Raw genomic sequence first — 24717 nt, 5'->3', positions numbered from 1 at the left:
ACAGCTGCTGCAGGCAGTCTTTAGTGTCTGGGAGTATGGGTCTCACACTCACACACACTATTATCTCGATCCCACCGCTATGCCACCAATATGTCACAAACCACCGGGGGGGTCACTCAGAAATCCCCCGCGCTGGCTACCAGTACGTCACAATCGGGGGGTAACAAGTGGGGGTCACCCCTCCTTTATACCTCCCGACCGACAGACAGAGCACGTGACGCGCTCTCTAGCGCCCCTCTTATAGTCAGGCCAATTATGGAATTGCCCGACAATAAGCAAGGAGGCCGCTATACTACTTATGCCGATTATTGAAGGGTCCCCGGTGAGAGTAAGGTATATATTCCCCCGACCTCCGCGGGCGGAATATATAAAATCTCCCCGAATCTCACTGGCCTCCCCACAATAATCCTTGGCACAATTCGCTGCCACCAACCGATTTACGGTAACTATTAGCCGAACACACAGACGTGGGATTCAAGATCGAGATAACAGAACAGCCCAAGATTAATTATATAATTTAATCAGCCTAAAGCACACTAGAAACTACAATATATACAATAGGGAATCTACAGAATATACAGTTATGTCAGAGTACAGTTACAATCAAAGCATGGGTTACAAACAGGCATACACAGTTCCAGCAGTTACCTTGTTGCGTCTGGCCACAGGGGGGCGCTGTACCCAGGTTTCTAGGATCCTTCCCACAGATGTTTCCTACACGTGCCCCCAGCGAAAAGAACACTGGAAAATGGCCGAAGTAGGGTTATCAACCTGGGCAGATCCAGGTCCCCTCCTACCTTAGTGACCTCAGAGGGAGCACTGCTCCACCCCTGGCTTGAGTTATGGACAATCCACAACATGGAATATGGGCCATAACTTTGCCTGGGAGCGTCGTAGGCGGACGCCAATGCTCTCATTGTGACAGTTATGAATTTAGCTACAGAACGAGGGGACTCATGACCTGTCTGCCAGTTCCCCATTGGCTGATATCACGCCTGGGGCATTTCCCAATGTCCTGCTCCCATAAAAAGGGTGTGCCGGCATCGTCCGCATGCGGAGACACCATTTTTATGGTTGCCATATTTATCGGAAATATGGCTTGCGAGATATGAACCATTTTTTACTGGAGTCGTTCTGTCTGGCTACTTCCAGAGCCTTGCTAATTAGATAGCAGCTCCTACTACAGGGTGACGGCAGGGAGTCATCCTGTGTCCATTGTTCCCACACCACCTCATCTCCATATCACAGGACATGGCCATGGAGGTGTAAGTGGAACACTGAGAACAAGAAGGGAGGGGGGCACTGCCAGGGAGTGATGAGGGATTATGACTGGAGTCATAATTCATCTTCATATCCCGGGATTTGCCTCACACAAGTGAAAAACAAAACCATCATTTCTGATTGATAGAAATCGAATAGGTTTACAATAAAGGATTGTATACAGCCGACATTTTATATCAATCATCAACTGATGATGGCAGACGGCTCAGGAGAATTTTCTTTATTTACGGCAGTTTCCTTCTTTTGGCTATGTACGTACTAGAAAAAGGATTTTTCTCAAGAAATTTCTTAACAAATGTCTTGAGTGTGAAGGATTAGTGCACCTGCGTTAAAAAACGCACCTATAACGCACCAAAAAATGCAGGTGTTTTTACCGCTTTTTGGTGCATTTTTTTGCAGGTTGGTCCCTGTGTTTTTTAACCCCTTAACGACCCATGACTAGAGTTGAGCGCGGTTCGAGGTTCTCCAGTTCGCGGCTTGAGTGATTTTGGGGGCTGTTCTAGATCGAACTAGAACTCGAGCTTTTTGCTAAAGCTCGATAGTTCTAGATACGTTCGAGAACGGTTCTAGCAGTAAAAAGACAAGCTACTTCCTAGCTGGCTTTCCGCTGTAATAGTGTAAGTCAATCTGTGACTCACACTATTATGAAATTTCAGTGTATAGTGTGCGGGAACAGCGCATTCAGATCACTGCTGTATGGATAATGGCGATCGCCATTTTTTTTTTTTCCTTGTCTTCCCTCCCTAAGCGCGCGCGCGCGTAGTGGGGAGGGCCAGCATGTCAGCCAATCCCAGACACACACAGCTAAGTGGACTTTTAGCCAGAGAAGCAACGGCATGTGTGATAGGATGTCCATGTCACATGTCCCTGCATTATAAAACCGGACATTTTCCTCCAGCACGCCATTATCTGCCTTCTGCGTCCTTGGTGTCAGTCATCACTGGCGCAGCTCCTATAGCCGATACTGCTGTGTACGCTCCATACACAGCGCTGTACAGCATAGGGATAGCACTTTCTATCAGTCCTTTTAAGGGCTCATACCGGCAGGGTCAGAGCCATAGGTGACAGGTCCGTGAAAACAGAGTTTAACAGCTACACAAGATGACAGCGTCTGTGTAGCTAAGGTCAGGGATTTCCTCGCTGCATTTCCCCATTAGGAGGGATAGAAAGGCAGGCTTCCTTTCCTCTACCCAGAGACCCACAACCCTGCCACTGTACCCTCCTGCCCTTTGCACACTCAAACTCATTGTTACTAAGCCATTATACTAGCAAACACTGAGTGAACTTAGTGGCATCCTAAACGTGGCTATTGGACTTCTGTATAGTCCCACTAGTGCAAAGATATTTGCAGCACGTCTGCCTGCACTGCACACTCAAACGCATTGTTACTAAGCCATTATACTAGCAATTTATGCTGCCAGTTTAAGGGCTGTAGTTGCATTGTCAGGGATAATTATTGTTGTTTATTCTGCTGTTAATAAAGCTAGACCACCGCTGCAATCTACACCACCTCTCAATTTTTACTACCACATTTTAAGTGCACAATCTTGTTGCAATCAAAATGAGTGGCAAAATGACAGATGCTGGTGGAAAGGGGAAGAGGCGTGTGGGAAAAGGAAAAAAAGGGTTTGTCCGTGGGGAAGGTGGCAAAGCTCCATTAACATCTGCTGAAGATAGACCATCTACCAGCAAAAGTAAGATGTCTACTACTTACCGTGGACAATCCGATGTGCTCCCTTTTTTACGGACACGAACAACAGGAACAAAGGTAGATGATGACCAAAAAAGGAAAATGCTTGAATGGATCTCAAGTGGTCCAACAAGTGCCCTCTAAGCCACCTCAACTACCGCATCCAAAAAACACCAGTCCTCTGAGTTGTCATCCCAATCAAACTTGCTTTCTCCCAGCTCTGAAGTCTCCATCAGCCCTGCACAGTATGGTGGAACTGAGATGGCTGAGTCTGCAGAGCTGTTCAGTCACACTATAGCCTGGCAATCAGAGGTCTGCTCCCAAGCTACAGTGAGTACAGACCAGGAAATGGTCTGCAGTGATGCCCAGAACCTTTGTGACTCTGATTCAGGCCGTGAGGACCAAGTTTCTGAGCATAATGTTGACCCTTTGTCACAAACTGTAACACCTGTGGTTATAGACAATGAGGAACATACTGATGACGCTGAGACGCAGATACCAGATTGGGATGACAACTTAAATATTCGGTCAGGGCAAGAAGAGGCTCGGTCTGAGGGTGAGGGGAGTGCAAACACAACAATTGATGAGGAAGTTCTAGATCCCACCTACTGTCAACCCACAGTCAGGCACTCGAGGAGGTCAACAGAGGCGGTGGAGGAGGATGCAACTGATGACGAAGTTACCTTGCTCCTTCCTGGACAGAGTCGGAGTACTGGTAGCACGTCTACAACTGCATCCTCAGCCACCACTCTGCCTCTGAGCACTAGTCGGCGTGGCTCTGCAGGTCGCATGTCCTCTAAGCCTTGCCTAGCCTGGTCCTTTTTTGACATAGAAAAAGATCGCCCAAATTATGTGATCTGTAAAATTTGTCATGATTCTGTTAGTAGAGGTCAAAACCTCAGCAGTTTGACAACTTCTTCCATGAATCGTCACATGAATAAATATCATATGTCCCAGTGGGAAGCTCACCGTGCTGCAATGCGGCCTAGCGGAGCGAACCATCCACGGCCTGCCCCTTCCAGTGCATCCGCGCGCTCTTCATCTTCTAGGACTGTGGGGACAGCTGTCACACCTGGTTTTCCACGCACAACTTCCACCACTGTAACCGCAACAGGCAGTTTGCTTGGTAGGTCGTCAGTTGGTTTGGAAGGGGAAACAAGTGCGTGTGTACAGCTCTCTCAGACATCGATAGCACCAACGTTGGATGAAGGCAACTTCATGTCTCCGCCTGCACTTTCCTCACAAACCTGCATTTTCCCAGGGACACCCTACTCAACACCGTCTACACACAGCAGCCAGATCTCTGTCCCTCAGATGTGGACAAATAAAAGGCCATTTCCTGCGACCCATGACAAAGCTAAGAGGTTGACTTTATCCCTCTGTAAGCTCTTGGCTACCGAAATGCTGCCTTTCCGCCTGGTGGACACACAGGATTTTAGAGACCTTATGTCTGTCGCTGTGCCCCAGTACCAGATGCCCAGTCGCCACTACTTCTCTAAGAAAGGTGTGCCCTCGCTACACCAGCATGTCGCACACAACATCACCGCTTCCTTGAGAAACTCTGTGTGTGAACGGGTGCATTTCACCACCGATACTTGGACCAGTAAGCATGGACAGGGACGTTACATGTCGCTGACTGGGCACTGGGTAACTATGGTGATAGATGGTGAAGGGTCTGCTGCACAAGTCTTGCCGTCCCCACGACTTGTGTGTCAATCCTCTGTCTGTCTAAGTTCCGCCACTGCTTCTGCCTCCTCCACCTCATCTGTGTCCTCCACCTCCGCCCCAAGCGGTCAGGCCACCAGCGTTCTCACTGCGCAGAAGGAATCACGCACCCCTCATTACTATGCTGGCAGCAGAGCGCAACGGCATCAGGCGGTCTTTAGCTTGACATGTCTTGGGAATAGGAGTCACACAGCTGAGGAGTTGTGGTCAGCTCTGCGGTCCGAGTTTAATAAATGGTTGTCTCCACTCAACCTGCAGCCTGGTAAGGCCGTGTGCGACAATGCTGCAAACCTGGGTGCGGCCCTTCGCCTGGGCAAGGTGACACACATGCCTTGTATGGCTCATGTGTTGAACCTTGTTGTCCAGCAATTTTTAACACACTATCCCGGCCTAGATGGCCTTCTGACCAGGGCACGAAAACTGTCTGCTCACTTCCGCCGTTCAACCGCCGCAGCTGAGCGACTTGCATCGCTCCAGAAGTCTTTCGGCCTGCCGGTTCATCGCCTGAAATGCGATGTGGCGACACGCTGGAATTCGACTCTCCACATGTTACAGCGACTGTGGCAGCACCGCCGAGCCCTGGTGCAATACGTCATGACTTATAGCCTGGGCCAACGAGATGCAGAGGTGGGGAAGATCACCCTGATGGAGTGGTCTCAGATCAAGGACCTATGCACCCTTCTGCACAGTTTCGACATGGCGACGAATATGTTTAGCGCTGACAATGCCATTATCAGCATGACAATTCCAGTCATTTACATGCTGGAGCTCACGCTAAACACTATTCGGAGTCAGGGGGTGGGACAACAGGAAGGGGAGGAACTACAGGAGGATTCACATGCGCAAGACACAACATCATCTCCAAGGTCCAGACGTTCATCATCACCAAGCATGGGACCATGGGGGACAGGGATCAACAAGAGCGCATGGTAGCAGGCGAAATGTTGAGGAAGGTGCAGGAGAACATGAAGAAATGGAGGACGAACTGTCCATGGACATGGAAGACTCAGCGGATGAGGGAGACCTTGGTCAAATTTCAGTTGAAAGAGGTTGGGGGGAGATGTCAGAGGAAGAAAGAATGGTTAGCACCTCTATGCCACAAACACAGCGTGGACTTGGTCCGCATGGCTGCGCAAGACACATGAGTGCTTTCTTGCTGCACTACCTCCAACATGACCCTCGTATTGTCAAAATTAGAAGTGATGATGACTACTGGCTTGCCACACTATTAGATCCCCGGTGCAAGTCCAAATTTTGTGACATCATTCCAGCCATAGAAAGGGACGCACGTATGCAGGAGTATCAGCAGAAGCTGTTACTCGATCTTAGCTCGGCTTTTCCACCAAACAACCGTGCAGGTGCAGGGAGTGAATCTCCCAGTTGTAACTTGACAAACATGGGATGGTCTCGTCATCTTCAACAGTCTACCCGTACCAGTAGCACCCTATCTGGTGCTACTGGTAACAGCAATTTTATGGAATCTTTTCATAATTTTTTTTTAGACCCTCCTTTGCAAGGCCACCAGAGACAACAAGTCTGACACATAGTCAACGGCTGGAGAGGATGATACAGGAGTATCTGCAAATGAACATCGATGCCATGACTTTGCAAATGGAGCCTTGCTCATTTTGGGCTTCAAATCTTGAAAAATGGCCAGAGCTCTCCACTTACGCCTTGAAGATTTTGTCGTGTCCAGCTGCCAGTGTTGTCTCTGAACGTGTCTTCAGTGCTGCTGGGTGTGTGCTGACAGATAAGCGCACGCGTCTGTCCAGTGACAATGTGGACAGACTAACGTTCATCAAAATGAACAAGTCATGGATCCAGAAGGAATTTACTACCCCTGTGTCATCCTAGGGAGAGTAAATGCTTGTGGATTTTGAATGTGCTTGATGCAAATCAAAACATCCTGTTTGCAACTAGGGCACAAGTGCTGCCACTGATGGGGTGTCTGTGTGGCCCAATTTTTGGAAAAAAGGGAGACTCCGCTTGGAGTAACCCTTACTTACATTGTTTTTAAAAATGATCCAAGATGAACAGAGCTGGGATCAGGAAAGACTTTGCTACCTACCCCGGGGTCATCCTGGGGACGGTTAACAATGGCGTATTTTTGAATGTGCTTGATGCAAATCTAGCTGTGAAGTGTACAACTAGGGCACAAGTGCTGCCACTGAATGGGTGGGTGTGTGTGGGGCACAATTTTTTGAAAAAAGGGAGACTCCGCTTGGAGTCACCTTGCGGTGTTTTACATGATTTTAGAAGGGCGTGCCATGCCTATATCTGTGTCTCGTCCTCTTTTTCCTCGTTACGCTCTTTTGTTTTCGCATGAGAATTTGTTCTTGTCACTTTCCCATGTGTTTGTGTTGTGTTGTGAGTTGTTTGTCACCTTTTGGACACCTTTGAGGGTGTTTTCTAGGAGTTTTTTTGTGTTTGTCAATGCCTGCCATTGTTTCCTATGCAGTTCGAGTTCGGTTCGTCGAACGTTCGACGAACCGAACTCGAACGGGACCTCCGTTCGGCGAACCGAACTCGAGCCGAACCACAACTGGTTCGCTCATCTCTACCCATGACGTACTGGGTACGTCATGGATCGTGTGCCGGTAAGCCCCGCCCCCTGCCGCCAGAAGGCGGCGGCGATCCGCGCACATATCAGCTGTTATCAACAGCTGACATGTGTGCCTGCTAGCCGCGGGTGGAATCTCTTCCACCCGCGGCCATTAACCCCTTACATTTCGCTGCCAAAATCTTGGCAGCGATATGTATATGGGCGCCGCCATGACAGTCACTTACCCCGCTCCCACCGGAAGTCACGTGACATGATCACGTGACTTTCGGCGGTTGCCATGGTAGCACAGGGTCATGTGATGACGCCTGTAGCTAACATGACTCACTTCCTCTCAATGCCGGAATACAGCCGGCATTGAAAGTGAAGCAGCAAATCTGCAGTTCTCAGCTCTGTAGCTGAGATCTGCAGATAGTGCAAAGCGATCGGATTGCTGATCGCTATAGCCCCCTAAGGGGACTAGTAAAATAAAAAAAAAGTAAAAGAAAAAGTTTTTAAAAAATTAAAAAAACATAAAAGTTCAAATCACCCCCCTTTCACCCCATTGAAAATTAAAGGGTTAAAAAAATACACACATATTTGGTATCGCCGCGTTCAGAAATGCCAGATCTATCAAAATATAAAATCAATGAATCTGATCAGTAAACGGCGTAGCGGCAAAAAAATTCCAAATGCCAAAATTACGTTTTTCGGTCGCCGCAAATTTTGCGCAAAATGCAATAACAGGCGATCAAAACGTAGCATCTGTGCAAAAATGGTACTGTTAAAAACGTCAGGTCGAGACGCAAAAAATAAGCCATCACTGAGCCTCAGATCCTTAAAAATGAGAACGCTACGGGTTTTGGAAAATGGCGCAAAACGTGCGCCACGTTTTTTGGACAAGCTTGTGAATTTTTTTTAACCCCTTAGATACAAGTAAACCTATACATGTTTGGTGTCTACAAACTCGCACCGACCTGAGGCATCACATAGATACCTCAGTTTTACCATATAGTGAACACCGTGAATAAAATATCCCAAAAACTATTGTACGATCACACTTTTTTTTGCAATTTTTCCGCACTTGGAATTTTTTTGCTGTTTTACAGTACACTATATGGTAAAACTTATGGTTTCATTTAAAATTACAACTCGTCTCGCAAACAACAAGCCCTCAAATGGCAAGATTGATGGAAAAATAAAAAAGTTACGCATCTCGGAAGAAGGGGAGCAAGAAACAAAAACGCAAAAACGGAAAGTGCCCGGGGGCTGAAGGGGTTAATGCTTTAACAGCAATAAATAATATAGATAATTTATAGATAGTGGTTAGGTAGATAGAAAGATGGATAGATGAATTAAAAAAAAATATATATAAAAAAAACCCGACGTGGGGTCCCCCATATCTTTTGTAGCCAGTTAGGGTAAAGCAGACAGCTGCAGCCTTCAGACCACAGCTGGCAGCTTTACCTTGGCTGGTAATCCAAAACAGAGAGCACACCACGCTGTTATTTTACATTAAATAAATAATTTAAAACAAAAAACGTGGGGTCCCCCCCAAATTGGATCACCAGCCAAGGTAAAGCGGACAACTGTGGTCTGGTATTCTCAGACTAGGGAGGTCCACCGTTATTGGACACTCCCCAGCCTAAAAATAGCAGGCCACAGCCGCCCCAGAAATGGCGCATCCGTTAGACGTGCCAATCCTGGCGCTTTGCCCCAACTCATCCCGTTGCCCTGGTGCGGTGGCAAACTGGGTAATATATGGGGTTGATACCAGATGTGTAATGTCACCTGGCATTAAGCCCTGGGGTTAGTGATGTCACGCATCTATCAGATACCTGACATCACCAAACCCAGTCAGTAAGAAGAAAAAAAAAAATAGACAACAAAAAAAGTTTTATTTGAAAAAAACACTCCCCAAAACATTCACCATTTTATTGAAAAGAACAATCAAATCCATGTCCGGCTTAATCCAATAAGGGGGTCACACGACGATCCATACCATAGTCACTGTCCCAGTCAATGAAGAACAGAATGTTCCCCATTGGCTGGGAGAGCAGTGCAGTGACCTGAGCTAACATCAATAGGTCAGCCCAGGTCACTGCAGGGGATAATGAGCGCTGCTGTCAGGAGGTTAGATGAGATCATTACCTACTGTGACGATCTCCTGCTCTCCTGATGTCAGCGCTGTCACTGACTTCTATGCCCGCTGCATTCTCAGCAGTATCGGGGGAGCCTGTTACGTCACCGCTATTGACAGTCTCGGGCTGCCTGCGAGACGTGACGTGAGAACGCGGCGGGCAATGGAAGGCAGTGACAGCGCTGACGTCAGGAGAGCGGGAGATCGTCACAGCAGGTAATGATCTCATCTAACCTCCTGACAGCAGCGCTAGTCATCCCCGCGGCTACCCGCACTGCAGTGTCAGAAGCTGCTGCTACTGCAGTGCGGGCAGCCGCGGGGCTGGCAGGGAGCGGGATACAGACTGCACGGGCACCCGACGGAGGTCACACGGAAGTGTGATGAACATTATGTCCCGAAAAACGTGAAATAACGCAGGAAAACGCAATGAAACGCACAGAATTTGCTACCTGTGTTATTCCATGCGGGATTTCATGATTACATTACAGTCAATGGAGTGAATAACGCAGTTAGTTGCAGAAAAGAAGTGACATGCTCATTCTTTTTCTCAAGAAAATCTACTGAAAGAATTTTCTTAAGAAAAAAACGCAGTGTGCGCACAGCTAATTTTTTTTTGCCATAGGTTTTGCTGGGGAATGTCTGCAGAAAGGTTACAAGAATTTTCAATATATTGAATATCAAACTAGTATATCAAAAATTTTTGCTTGACAGAAAGCAGGAAAAATCCACAGAAAAAACTCAAGCACCTGTTGCTGAATAATTAGTATGCAGGGAGTATATAGTCCTTTTACAATGTTGCAGCAAATGTAAACAAATATACATATTTGTTAATCTGGCAATAGACAGCCAAACACAAAGTAACATGGGAAAATCCCTCCACTGACCACAATATACTCCTATAGAGATTGATGGAAAGTTTCAAAAATGCTGCTGCATATAAAGTGCATGTACCTAGAAGGATATGTATGAATCAGTGTGGATGTAACTAAGTGCAAAAAAACAAAGTATAAAGTGCAGAAGAGTAGCAATAGATTACAATGAACACTCACTGATAGCTGTGGAATACAGTTAGAGATTCTGAGGCTTCTACGTACGTTTCAGACTGACCATTCTTCCTTAGGAGGTGACAATTTTTTGATATCGGTACTAGTTTTATATTCATGATGTTTTAATATGTATTTTAAATTTATGTAATAAAGAATATATAATAGGCATAATATACTCAATTCACTGTGATCTGTAAAATGATGATAAATACAGCCAGAATCTGTACCAGTTTCTCCAGCATCAAAGAAATCACAGACGTGTCATATATATTTTTTTTATTTTATTTTTTTTACTTTGGATGAAAGGGAAAAAAGTGTCTTATTTTTACAGACTTTTCAGGAAATTCTGGGTGGTTGGCAACTCTCCCTTGTGGATGCTGAAAAGTGTGAACGTCTAGTAAGCAAGTAATTAGTAGGTGATGAAGATGGAAAAATGGCTGCCTTGACTGAGATAGTTTTCTTAAAATCGTCTGCTTTATATTCATACTGACACTTGGACAGGGATTCAGGAATCTGAAAAACATCACTCCGGTGTTTGGGAGCCATTATATTCTGTGTTAGGTGATGTCATAAAATACCATCTTTGGGGGTGGATGTCTAGAACTATCTAAACGAAAAACTTGAATATATCGACCAATCACAGCATGGCTTTCACAGCAGAGCAGTATACATAATGCAAAGCTGTGATTGGTTCGTTGTTATGCACAACAAAGACTGTTTGTTTTTTTTTTTTTTTGTTTTTTGCACTTTTTGTTATTAAACTTTATAAATGATATAATGTCATAAAATAGCAAACATAAAGCAACACTATTCCTTTAAAGTGGTACTCTGAGGAGATAAAAAAAACAACTCACCTACTGGCCCTGCCTTCATGAACTATAAAGATGAGATACATAGTGCAGTTCCCCATCGTCACATTACCTGTAATTCAGTGTGACAGAAGCTGCTGTTTGCTATTCCCCCTCCCCTCTGGGACGTTACATCACGCCTGGCCTGCTCCATGCTGTTTGTAGCATCCAGACCCTGATAATAGCTGCTTCTGTTTTGTCTGAGAGCAGGGGACGTGGCAGGTTTGTGGCCATGAACCTTGCTCTCAGACTGCAGAGAATCAGTTGTTATGATCAGGGGTTGGCTGTTACTAACAGCATGAGTCAGGCCTCGCCCCCTGATGTGTGATGTAATGTCCCATAGGGGAGGGGTGCAGCACAGAGCAGCTCCTGTCACACTGAATTACTGGTACTGTGAGGATGGGGAACTTTATAGTTTGAGGGCAGGGCCAGTAGAATCTTTTTTTTTTTATCTCCTCGGGGCATCCTTTAAAGAGTGAAAGTATTGTGTGTTTAAGTTTTGACACCCTTGATACTAAGACTTCCTTGCCAACTAGCCAGGCGGCACCCACTGTGCAAAATGTTGTTTACAAGCCTTACTCCCGTTTACTAACCTCACCCATTTACATGACATTTCCTCGCTCATAATATAAAAGCATAGTAACCAACATTAAAGGCACCCTGCCGCAAGCAGTTATGTATAATACAGTGATAACTCACGTAGTACGTAGTACGGATAATTTAGTAGGTACTCCTCTGCAGTCCTATGTAATATTTTTTGCTATAGAGAGGTCATATAGTAATAATTCTACACAGGCGCTCTCCAGACCTTATATGTGGATACAGTGCAGATAAACCCAGTGACATTCTCTATAATCATAGTCATGCATTTGGTCCAGTCCATACGACCATGACCACTTTCTCCTTCACAACTCCTCTCTGCAGAATGTAACACAGACATATTTGTTTGATCTTTTTTTCCAGCACCGCTACACAGAACCACATAGCACCATACATCCTTAGAATAGGTCATCAATATCCAATTGGTGGTGGGTACCTGGTTCACAGCTGATCAGCTGTTCACGGTATCGGTGGCGGCTGGATATGCTCAGTTGTATAGTGAACTGCACAGCTCCGTGAACTCTACAGTGGCTGCAGCAGGGTACTGCAGATCCACACCCATTTGTGGCTTCTGTGGCCACTTTATATTTGATGGGGCTGTATAGTTCAGCTCCGTAACTGATCACTTCCTGCCAGCACTCAGTAATCTGAGTTTGGTGACCTACCCTATGAATAAGCCATCTAAGTAAAGTTCAAGACAACATCTTTTACAGTGTTTTGTCCATGAGATTACTTCATCACTGCTTTTCAGCCATAACAAGCTAATGAGATCACATACACGTCCAAGGCTACATCCACACATGACAGAAAAGACATTGGAAACATGTCTCTGTGTGAAGCGTTAAGATCTGGCTGCAGATTTGTGATGGCTTTTAGGCTATGTGCCCACATCGCTTTTTTGTGTGCTTCTTTTCTGGACACAAAAAAGCATGTTTTGGCAGGAAAAAGCATTTTTTTTATTGTATTTGCTTGTTTTTGTTTTTTTTTTTTTTTTTTTTTCATATGCATTGTTTCCTGCTTTTTGTGTGGTTTTTTTTTTTTTTTTTTTTTTTTTTCATGGCGATGGCGGGTATTCAGGCGCAATACCCCCCCGATCGCCGACAGATCTCCGGCTGATGTTACAGCCGGGACCCGACTCTCGCTGACCAAAGTTTTGCCCGTACAGCTTCTGGCAATTTAACCCATGAATGCTGCGATCAGTGCGATCGAAGCATTCAAAAGGCAGGGAGAGAGATCATTTACCTCTCCCTGGCGATCGGGTCCCTGTAATGTGATCACACGGATCCGATCACCAGGGAGAGGTCCCTTTGCTGCCATAGTAACCCGGGGTCATCACCATGATGACCCCAGATTTCTGAGCTACGGAGAGCCTCACACACCATGTTGTATACACTGTGCGTGAGGTGAAGAGCTGCGATATAATTCCCTGTAGCGATAAAGCACTGCGGTGGATTATAGAAATGCAGGAAATAAATGCAGAAACAATTGACATGCTGCTTCTTTTTTAGCAACAATATCTACAAGGAAAAAAGAAGCTGCGTGTGCACAGCAAGTCACGATTCTCAAACTTTGCTGCAATGCTTTTTCCTTGCTTTTATTGATTAAAATAAGCAAGTAAAAACGCATGAAAAAAAACCCACAAAAAAATGCCACGTGTGCACATAGCCTGACTCCCCTAAATTTAAAAATGGGGGGAATTTGAGTTGAAAATCGGCAAAGAAAGTTGACATGCTGTGGATATTAACATGTGAAATGCAATCAGTTTCCTTGCAAAAGAAATCTGCAGTGTGGATAAGGTTTGTCTACAACCACATGGCTAATCTGCAGCATCTCCATCTGTGTCAATGTACCCTAAAGCTGTATTTTCAGATGCATATTAAGAAAAAAAAAATGCTGTGCTGAATGAATAATAAATCAAAGGCTTTTGTACGATTGTCTAGGGCAAAGGAAACACATTTCCTGTGCGCTGTTTTGAAGGCCACTTCCAGCATTAACTTTCAGGATAACATAAGTGATGTAAAAAAAACAATCCTTGCAATAACCTTGGTTTTGCTGATGTCTTTTTTTTTTTTTAAGAAAACTGATATGTTTCTGATTTTTCCTTTTTGTTTCCCTCTCTTAGGTGGACCTCTTCCAGTTGCAGGTTAACACACTGAGAAGGTATAAGAGGCACTTCAAACTTCAAGCAAGGCCTGGTCTAAATAAAGCACAGCTTGTCGAAGTAAGAAGTAGTATTTTGGAAAGCACAGAATTACATCTCATAAGTAACGTGGTAACATACCATGATGTTCCAGGTTACTGGGTAACCTTGACTTGTGACATGCATGTACTTTACACATTGGATGCAGGGTGTATGGGGCAGGTTCAGGAGCTGAGCCCACTGGGTTGCTGGTGTGTTGCCATCACCTCCATCTTCATGCTCCCACTCACTGGATTTCACAGACCATCATTTCTAGTTTTGCAGCATATAATACAAGCTAGGAAATGTTTTTAAAAATTCTTAAAAAAAAAAAAATCCCAATTCAAAAATCTACTAGTATTGCTGAATCTGTAACAATATAAAATGTATTTATAATATAAATTATGCTGTAAAGAGAAAAAAATGAAACCCCAATATTGCCATTTTTCAGTCACCTTCCCAAAAAAGTGTAATAAATAGTAATGACATATCATATTTAGCCTAAAGTGGCGTCAATAAAAAAAAAACATTAGCTCGCAATACAAAAAAGCAAGCCCACACAGCTTATTTTTCTGGCAAAAAAGTTGAGTTTCAGAAAATGGCAGCACAAACTAATTTTTTTCCTTCTAATACAGACCTACATACATACTGTGTTTCCCCAAAAATAGGACACTGTCTTATTTATTTTTTTTGCCCCCAAAAAATGTGCTAGGGATTACTTTCGGGTTAGGGCTTATTTTCGGACAGACAGGGGCTGGGGATACGTTTACTCCCAAAATAGGCAGAACCTCCCCACCCCTACCTCCCCAGCCTAGGAGAATCATACTTACAAAACTCCAGACATATGCGTCGCTCCCAGGTCCTCAGCGCGTGCTCCCTGCAGGTTTTTGTCTTTTCCACAGTGTTCCAACAGAGACACACACACACACACACACACACACACACACTCTGTGATCGTAAGAACCTGTGGTGGAATGCATCAAGGACCTGCGGTGGAATGCATCGATGCATTCCCCCACAGGTCCTCTCATTCCACAGCGTTCCAGGTCACCAGAGCAGTACGCTGTCAACGTGTGTGTGTGTGTGTGTGTGTGTGTGTGTGTGTGTGTGTGTGTTCCACCTCAGGTCCTCGATACGTTCCACTGCAGGTCCTTGCATTCCTCAGCATCCCAGTCTGGTGAGTATGATTGCGGGGTCTGTCTTCTCTCTTTTGGGGGTGCCTGCTTTCTTTAATGAATTGTCTTGCTTGCTTCTTTAACTTTTTTAGCTGTATGGACACTTCATTATTGAAACGCTACTAGGGCTTATTTTCGAGGTAGGGCTTATTTTCGGGGAAATACCGTACGTACGTACATACATACATACATACATACATACATGTTTGGTAGTGCCGTAATAGCACTGGAAATTTATCTAAGTAATTTATACTAGAAAACAAATACCGTATTTTTCGCTTTATAAGACGCACTTTTGTTCCCCCAAATTTTGGGGGAAAGTAGGGGGTGCGTCTTATAAGCCGAATATACGGGGGGGGGGTGGTATATATATATATATGTACACTGCAGCGTCCAGGCGAGGTGGGGGCAGCAGCTCTGGAGCACAGGGGAACGCTGCCTTTGATCTCCTGCACCCGCTCATATAATATGCACAGCCGCTGTCCATCTCCAATGGTGCTGAAATCGCACCGCAGTGAGGGGCTGGTGAGCGGTGCATATTATATGAGCCTGCGTCCCAGTGTGATCGCACATGGCCACCCCTGTGTTAGATTTGGCCCCCAGGCTGCTGCTCATTCTAAAATAAAAAATCTTTACTTACCCTGCAGCGTTTCTCCCCGTGTCCCTGCTTCCACTGTAATCAGGCAGAGAGCTCAGCCTGCTGTGCCGATCACATGACCGCACTGAACCAGGAAGTGGAAGAACAGAAGCACGGAGCCAGACAGGAGGGAGCTCAGCGCTGGAGCAGATAAGGAAAGAGGGTTTTATTTTACTTTGGGCAGCAGCCTGGGGGCCATATCTGACACAGGGGGACTTGTGCGATCTATATAGGGGCCATGGGCAGCACTATGGGGGCGATATATAACACAGGGGGACTTGTGCGATCTATATAGGGGCCATGGGCAGCACTATGGGGGCCATATCTGACACAGGGGGACTTGTGCGATCTATAGGGGCCATGGGCAGCACTATGGGGGCGATATATAACACAGGGGGACTTGTGCAATCTATATAGGGGCCATGGGCAGCACTATGGGGGCAATATCTAACACAGGGGGACTTGTGCGATCTATAGGGGCCATGGGCAGCACTATGGGGGCGATATATAACACAGGGGGACTTGTGCGATCTATATAGGGGCCATGGGCAGCACTATGGGGGCGATATCTGACACAGGGGGACTTGTGCGATCTATATAGGGGCCATGGGCAGCACTATGGGGGCGATATCTGACACAGGGGGACTTGTGCGATCTATAGGGGCCATGGGCAGCACTATGGGGGCGATATCTGACACAGGGGGACTTGTGCGATCTATAGGGGCCATGGGCAGCACTATGGGGGCGATATCTGACACAGGGGGACTTGTGCGATCTATATAGGGGCCATGGGCAGCACTATGGGGGCCATATCTGACACAGGGGGACTTGTGCGATCTATAGGGGCCATGGGCAGCACTATGGGGGCGATATATAACACAGGGGGACTTGTGCAATCTATATAGGGGCCATGGGCAGCACTATGGGGGCAATATCTAACACAGGGGGACTTGTGCGATCTATAGGGGCCATGGGCAGCACTATGGGGGCGATATATAACACAGGGGGACTTGTGCGATCTATAGGGGCCATGGGCAGCAGCATGGGGGCGTTATCTAACACGGGAACGTGTGCAATCCATAGGGGACCATAGGCAGCACAGGGGAACGTGTGCCATCACAAGGGGGCTATATTCAATATAAGGGGGCCATATCCAGATTAAGGGGGCTAATTTTAGGATGGGGGGCTATGAGGGACATATACCCTATATGATTTGTTAGAGGGACACTGGCATTATAAGATGGACCCCATTTACCATTAAAAAAAAAAAATTCTCTTTTCCTTCACCAAATTTGGGGGTGCGTCTTATAATCAGGTGCGTCTTATAAAGCGAAAAATACGGTATATAAAATTATGGCTTTACGAAGTACAGGATTAAAAACGTAATTGCAAAAAAAAAATTGCTTAGTTATGGTGGGGTTAAATGCAGTTGGCTGTTACTTTTTCATGCAGTACAAAATAGACACATAATGTAGGTGGTTGTTGATTTTTTTTTTTTTTATCCTCCCTAGATCATTGGTGGTCATTTCAGAACGCTCCCAGTGAACGAAAAGGACACACTAAAATATTTCATCTGCTCAGTCAAGAATGAAAAAAACAAATTGGATCACAAGTCTGACGGAGGTCTCCATTAGAGATGACGCATTCATGTTTTCTGGACGTTTGCCCTTCAGGGGATCTATACAAGCCTTAGAAAGAAGGACACTTTGTAAATAAAGTTCAATGTTATTTCTGTGGAAACGGTGATTGATGTAACATCAGAGATTTGCCTTTGCTTCCCAAACCTAATCTATAGGGATGTTTCTTCTGTGCATGGCATTGACAAGTATGATCTGACGCTGCAATAATTTTACAATCAATGTTATAAAACTTTTGCTCTTATTCATGTTTGATTTTATATTTAAGAAATTGTTTCTAGTGAATTAGAGATGTTGCTGCTTAATATATATTTAAAGGGTTTCTATAGTTTTTTATAAATGTGGCTAAAGTAGCAGACTGCATAGTTGACATTGCACACTGTGTTTATGTAACCCCAAAGATTAAGGTAAAGGACCCATTGAGGAGGATTATTTACTTCTCAGTAATTATCTTTTTACACATGGAAATACTATAAATGGACCGTGCCCCCACACCCCTCCTGCAGACATCTATAGTACTATGTTTGCTCTGTTCTTTAAAGAGGGCCTTTCACCACTTTATACATGTTTTTATTTCTCCTTTCTATTGCAGAGATATTGGCTGCTAAACTTTAGGGCACTTGATATGCTAATTTCTCGTTCAACAAAGGAGAGATTCTTTCAGGGAACGTTTACTCCCCCCCCCCCTCTATAATGTTGCCCAATCATAAAAAGGCAGTTTCAGACAGGAGAAAAAAAAATGGCCACAAAGAAGGTCAGAACCTGGTAAGACTGATGCGTCTAACCTCATCACGCTGAAGTCTCCTCACTCTGGTGAAAGGTCCTATTTAAACAAAAGTGCCATCTTCACAGCTGTTTCTTATTGGTCTGATGCATTTCAAATTAAGCCATTTTTCAGACACTTAATTTAAAAATTAAGATTTGTGTCAACTGCTTCTACTCAGACCTAGGGGTTTTCATGATAAAACAAAAACTATAAATGAACCCTGAGCCTCCAACCATACTTCCATCTGTCCTCTATTATATATTTGGCAGGTTCTTATGGTTAGGAAGCGATAGAAGGTACCATAATTGTAGAATGGGAGCACACCGACTTTATTATCTGGCGACTCTAAGCTCTGGGTTAGTGCTGTAGATACAATACTATATAAAACAATTGACCATACACTTGTCACATTATGTCTTCGTATCTGGTGCACCCTTTGCTTGCATCCTCTGCTGATATCTACATTCTTGTCCTGCATCCAAGATGGCCAACGCAGTGGTCCAGAGAGCAGTGGTAAGACTGAAGGACACGGCCACAACATCGGTAAGGAGAGCAAATGTGGATCAGATTTAGTGCGTTATTTATGCCACTGCCTTGGTCATCTTGGATGCAGGAGAAGCTGGACACTGCCTGCAGACAAGGCAAAGAGAAGGCACTAGGTAGTGTGACTACATGTTACAAATGTATGGTTAGTTTTCTGTGCCAGGATAGAGGGCGGCTGTAAGATTTGGTTCTATCACAGAATCATGAATAACTATTGAACTGTGGGGTGTGATGATTTTGCCCTTCATAGTCAGGTGTCTGCTTTCTTTTCCTAATCTGCACTACAACAATTGTGGATTAAACCCAATAGCTGTGGCCAGCGTCGGACTGGCTACCGGAGGAACTGCAGTATTACCAGTCCTGGCTGCAGTTACCTGCACTAAACTCCGGAGTGCAACCCGGCATGTTCATAGCTGAATGCAGGTTACCGCAGCCAGAACTGGTATTACCGGAAACCGCCGGTAATACCAGTCCTGGCTGCGGTTACCAGCATTGAGCTCCGGAGCTCTCACCTGAGCTCCGGAGTGGAGCCTGGCCTGTCTGTAGCTGTCATGGACTGAACTGTGATAGCCAGGGAATCAGTCGGCGCTCACAGTTCAATCCTGCAAACCCGCGGCTCAGTCCAGGCTCCACTCCGGAGCTCAGGTGAGAGCTCCGGAGTTCAGTGCAGGTAACCGCTGCCAGGACTGGTATTACTGCAGTTCCTCCGGTAGCCAGTCCGACGCTGGTGTGGCCATTGTTTAAGATCATATTCAATCTATATTTTGTAAGTTGTGATGCTGAGCAATTCACCTTATACTTTTATTTAAAGTGGTTCTCCAGTCTGTACAAATACAGCTTACTAAAGTTAGCTTATATCGCCTCGCACTTTAGGATGAATATTATGTAGTGAATGATTGCATATAATGCATTACGAAGTATGAATTCCCTTTAGCCTGTGTGCACACAACGTCTTATTCGGAATCTGCCCGAAAAAAACGCCAGCAAGAAAGTGAAAATAATGCACAGTAATGTAAAAATGACATAGCTGTGCACATGTTCAGTCTTCTATTACTTCTTTCAACTGCTTCAGACTTTTTAAACCATGAAGAGGCTAAAAGAATAAGATGTTCATTCTTTGGGCCGTTTCATTTAGAACATAAAGATGAAAGACGCCTGTGTAGCCCCAAACTTTGTCATCAGGCGTAACCGTAGCAGTTTCAGTCACCACTCAGTACATAGTGAGCGACGGCTATAACCAAGCCCGGCACTGGATGTCACTACCAGGGCGTGCTTAAAGACTGGGACTACATGGGCGTATAAAAAATCAGCCCCAGTCTTGTCCAGAAATGTGGAATCATTATTTGTTTCTCACTTGTCATCCGTGTGCTGTCTGTATTCAATCCAAATTTTTATTTTTTTATACTCCGCTATCATTTTTTTCAATATCCCATCTTACAAATTGTAGTGTATCCATAAAAATCAGATGCCATACTGATGGTTCGTTTGGCATTCAATTTTTTTTTACTTGCACTGTGCCAATTTCAGTCAAATTCCAGCATGCTACAATTTTTTTATCTCATGCCGAATACACGTGAGACAAAAAATGCAGATCTGCACTGGCTCATTGAGCAACATTGGGCCGAGTGCAATCCCCTTTTTTGATCGAATTGCACCTATGCGATTTTATACGCCAGTGTGAGTGAACCCAAAGCACGAGGCTGCTGGGAGGAATAAAGTTAATTTCCTCCCGGTAGCCAAGCTTTCAATGTGACGACTGCGCAGTTTTAGAATGCTATTAAGCAGCAGATTAACCCCATATCTACTGGTTAACAGCGTTTTTGTTTTGTTTGTTTACATGACAGGTTCCACTTAAAGGGACTCATTCAGCACGGGATGACTGTTCAAAGAATACCAAACATTTAAGTGCACCCTCCCACCTGCTTATTTGTCCTATATCTCCACCTTCCTGACTTTATGAAGTCAGAGCTGCAAATCAAAGGGGTGGTGTGGGGGTGGAGATGTATGTGGAAAAAAGGCAGGTGGGAAGGTGCATTTAAATTATTGACCCCGCCATGATACACCGAGCGTCTGTACTTGGTTTTAACAGTCATTCTGTGCTGACCGAGTCCTTTTTAAGATGTCATTTGCACATGGCCTTCTAAACTTTTTGCCTTTTATTACACCATACTGCTACACTTTCCTGTTAACTAAAATGTATTTCTGCGATTCTGAATTCTATATGTTAATTTATTTCTCTAGGAGAATACAGTTTGGGAAGTTTAGTGTTCGTACACACTTGTTCCTGATGGAACTATCCCATAATGACTGTTGCTGTCAAATCTGCACTTTCCAATATAGAGCCGATGGTTTTATTACCTGTATCCCATGACTCCTAGGTCATGCCTGAATAAACATACTTTCAGTAGTTTAGATTTCCATTTCTTGTATAGTATGTATTAATGCTATCGGTTGCACAAACCCCTTCTATCTTGATATTGCCGTTAGAAGTTGCACTTTCCTTTCCTGGGGATTTTTGCCCCTTTAAATATTGTTGGCATGTTCTGGTTAATGTTAGTGACCTGAAATCTCTGAATCATCCTGAATGTATAATATTATTGTGATGGCTTTAATAAAAATTTAAAATACATGTTCCTGATGAATATTTCACCGCTATTGTTGAGTGCATTGACATTTATTTATTTATTTTTTTTAGTTCACTTTTTCACACATTACAATATCAGTCATTGTGGTAATATGCGTAGTATCAACTGGGAGAGAAAGCGGTAACGGCTATATAATACGAATGTCACCTCGATTATTAACCTTATTTGTGTTAAGGATATAAGCAATTGCATTATTTTCACCATCACATTGTGATATCAAGACTTGCATAAAGAACAATTGAAATCGCCCACCTTTCATTTGGATAGTAATGCTACCCTTGCATGAGAATTGAGTCGCATCACACTACATGTCCTGCTGCTCTCTGGACAGGAGCAGCAACAAAGAAATGCATGCAACTGCAAGCTCCTGTCCAGAGAGCAGCAGGCCGTGGTGGTTGATGCCACTCATTTCTCGTGCTAGTCACACGCAAGTGTAACTCCAGCCTTAGACGGTTTGACCCAAACTCTTCTTCTTCAATCCAGGCCCTACCAATGATCATCTGTTTTGCCATGACTCCAGATTCTTAAAATGCCTATTGACTAGATGTTATGTATAACTACTGAGCGTTTCTTTTGGGGACTATCTCCTGCAGGTGAAATATGGTACTACATGCTACCTCTTTAAGGCAAGGCCGCTTTAACATTGCATTTTTACTTATGTTCACTGGTTCGGTCGGGGCATCTGTCCGAACCCCCCTACATTCAGGTGTCCTCCTGCAGAAAACGTATAAGCCCGAAAATGGTGCAAGACAGCACACACTGACTACGTCTGCACCATTATAATCCATGGCTCCGTTGGTGTATGCGTCCGAATCACGTTTTGCCGAGGGGGGGGGGTTATGATGGATGCCCCAATGGGACCAGTGAATGTAGGTTAAAATGCAATGTGAAAGCGGCCTAAGACTCTTCTGCAATTCTGGGGTGTATAGCTACAATAAAATCAGGTTACAGGGTCCAGAAACTTCCCTTGGGAGATAATGGTTGCACAAAAGTTACTTACTGTGGTTGCATGATCTAAAGTTGACATGAAGCCCAAGCTGTGAATTAATGGGCACCCATGTACTACATTGTCACTTTCAGTCTTCCAGAGTTGCGGCTTGCTTTCACACTGCACTTCATTCTGGCCCTGGGTATGTGAAGTCTGTGCTAGCTCTTGAAGCATGGCATCAGTCAAGACCTGGTGAGTGTGCCAACAGCCAGGGCAAAAAGATTGTTCCAAAAGCCAGGACTGCCTAGATGACTCATGCTTAGCAACACACACACTTTTAGCGACTTATCAAGCATAGAAAAAGGGTTTGTTTGTCTTTTAACATATGTATGTATACAGTGGCATGTAAAAGTTTGGGTACCACTGGTAAAAATTAGTTATTGTGATCAGTTAAGCAAGTTGGAAGTGAAATGATCTGTAAAAGGCATCAGTTAAAGATGACACATTTCTTCTGTATTTTAGGCAAAAAATATATATATATATATTTTCATCTTTTACATTTTAAAATTAACAAAAAAGGAAAATAGGTAGATCCAAGTTTGGGCACCCTGCATGGTTAGTATCTAGCAGAACCCTCTTTGGCAAGTTTCACAGCCTGTAAAAGCTTTTTGTAACCAGCCAAGAGTCTTTCAATTCTTGTTTAAGGGATTTCCATCCATTGTTCCTTGGGAAAAGTGTTCCAGTTCAGTGAGATCCCTGGGTTATCTTGCATGCACTGCTCTTTTGAGCTCTAGCGACAGATTTTCAATGACATTCAGATCAGGGGACTGTGAGGGCCATTGTAAAACCTTCAGCTTGCACCTTTTGAGGTAGTCTTGGGTATTTTGACTTGTGTTTAGAATCATTATCCATTTGTAGAAGACATCCTTTTTTCAATTTCAGCTTTTTTTTACAGATGGTGTTATGTTTGCATCAAAAATTTGTTTAAATTTAACTGAATCCATTCTTTCCTCTACCAGTGAAATGTTCTCTCTGCCACTGGCTGCTACACAACCCTAAAACATGATTGATCCACCCCCATGCTTAAAGGTTGTCAACATGTTCTTTTCCTGAAATGTTGTGCCTGTTTTTCTCCACACATGCCTATGATCATTGTCCTCAGTTCTATTGACTTCAGTTCTATTTTAACCTCATCAGTCCACAGGACTTGTTTTCAAAATGAAACAGGCTTGTTTAGATGTTCTTTTGCATACTTCTAACTGAATTTTATGGTGAGGATGCAGGAGAGGTTTTCTTCTGATGACTCTTAGAGAATGGCCATATTTATGTAGGTGTTTCTGAACCCTAGAACACTGTACCACAACTCCAGAGTCTACTAAATGTCTCTGAAGGTCTTTTGCAGTCAATAGGAGGTTCTGATTTGCCTCTCTAACAATCCTATGAGCTGTTTTCACTAAAATTTTGCTTTGTCTTCCAGACCTTATCTTGACCTCCTCTATTCCTGTTAACTGCCATTTCTTAATTACATTTCCAACTGAGGATAGGGCATCTTGAAAACGCTTTGCTATCTTCTTATAATCTCCTGCTTTGTGGGCTTCTATTATTTTTATTTTCATAGTGTTAGGCAGCTGCTTAGAAGAATCCATGGCTGCTGCTTTTTGGAACAAGGTGAAAGGAGCCTGGGTTTTTATAAAGCTGTGAAATTTGCATCAACTGGTCTTTCCTAATGATGGTGAAGAAGACGTAATGCTACCAGGCTAATTAAGGTCTGAAATTTTGGTCAAAGCTATCTGAGCACACAAATCTCCAATTGTGCCCAAACTTTCTCATCAGCCTGTTTTGCTTTTTGTAATTTTTAAAAGGTAAATCTGAAAATATATCTGTATATTTTTACCTAAAATAGAAAGGAAATGTGTCATGTTTAACTCTACGCCTTTTTAGAAGTGATTTCATCTTTAACTTGCTTAACTGTGCACCGTTACTGTAATTTTGACCAGGGGTGCCCAAACTTTTACATGCCACTGTGTGTGTGTGTGTGTGTATATATATATGTATATATACTGTATGTATGTGTGTATATATTTATATGTGTATATATATGTATACGTGTATATATATCTATATATAATTGCCTTTTTCTGTCTGTCTGTCTTGCTCCAAAATTGTGTCGTTACAGTGACAACTTTCGGATTGACCGCAGGGCTCGGCCTTGCCCCGTCCACCCCCGCATGGATTGGCCGCTTGCCCCGACCCTCCGCACGCATCGACTGCTTGGCCACGCCCCTTCTCCCGAATTCAAACGAAGCCCCGACTCCCCCAGCCCAGACATAACCTTGCG

At 44.3% G+C, this 24717-nt stretch overlaps 1 protein-coding gene across 2 annotated transcripts in view; it reads left to right on the top strand.

Moving 5' to 3' along the window:
- SAP30 (Sin3A associated protein 30) overlaps positions 1 to 19191 on the top strand; it is a 64351-nt gene extending 45160 nt beyond the window's left edge. Inside the window, exons 3-4 of one of the 2 annotated variants that reach the window (XM_075334941.1) lie at positions 13992 to 14090; positions 17372 to 19191. In XM_075334941.1, coding sequence (XP_075191056.1) covers positions 13992 to 14090; positions 17372 to 17494 — 222 coding nt within the window. In that variant the 3' untranslated portion in view covers positions 17495 to 19191. Of the gene's footprint in view, positions 1 to 13991; positions 14091 to 15870; positions 16039 to 17371 lie in introns of those variants that run through there. The other variant, XM_075334934.1, reaches the window with a different exon arrangement.
- Positions 19192 to 24717: the final 5526 nt, after the last annotated feature.

The sequence above is a fragment of the Anomaloglossus baeobatrachus genome, chromosome 1 (genome assembly GCF_048569485.1).
Source record: "Anomaloglossus baeobatrachus isolate aAnoBae1 chromosome 1, aAnoBae1.hap1, whole genome shotgun sequence".
NCBI classification, from domain to species: Eukaryota; Metazoa; Chordata; class Amphibia; order Anura; family Aromobatidae; genus Anomaloglossus; species Anomaloglossus baeobatrachus.
The sequence above is the reverse complement of the archived record's forward strand: the minus strand, read 5'-3'. Positions and strand labels throughout refer to the sequence as shown.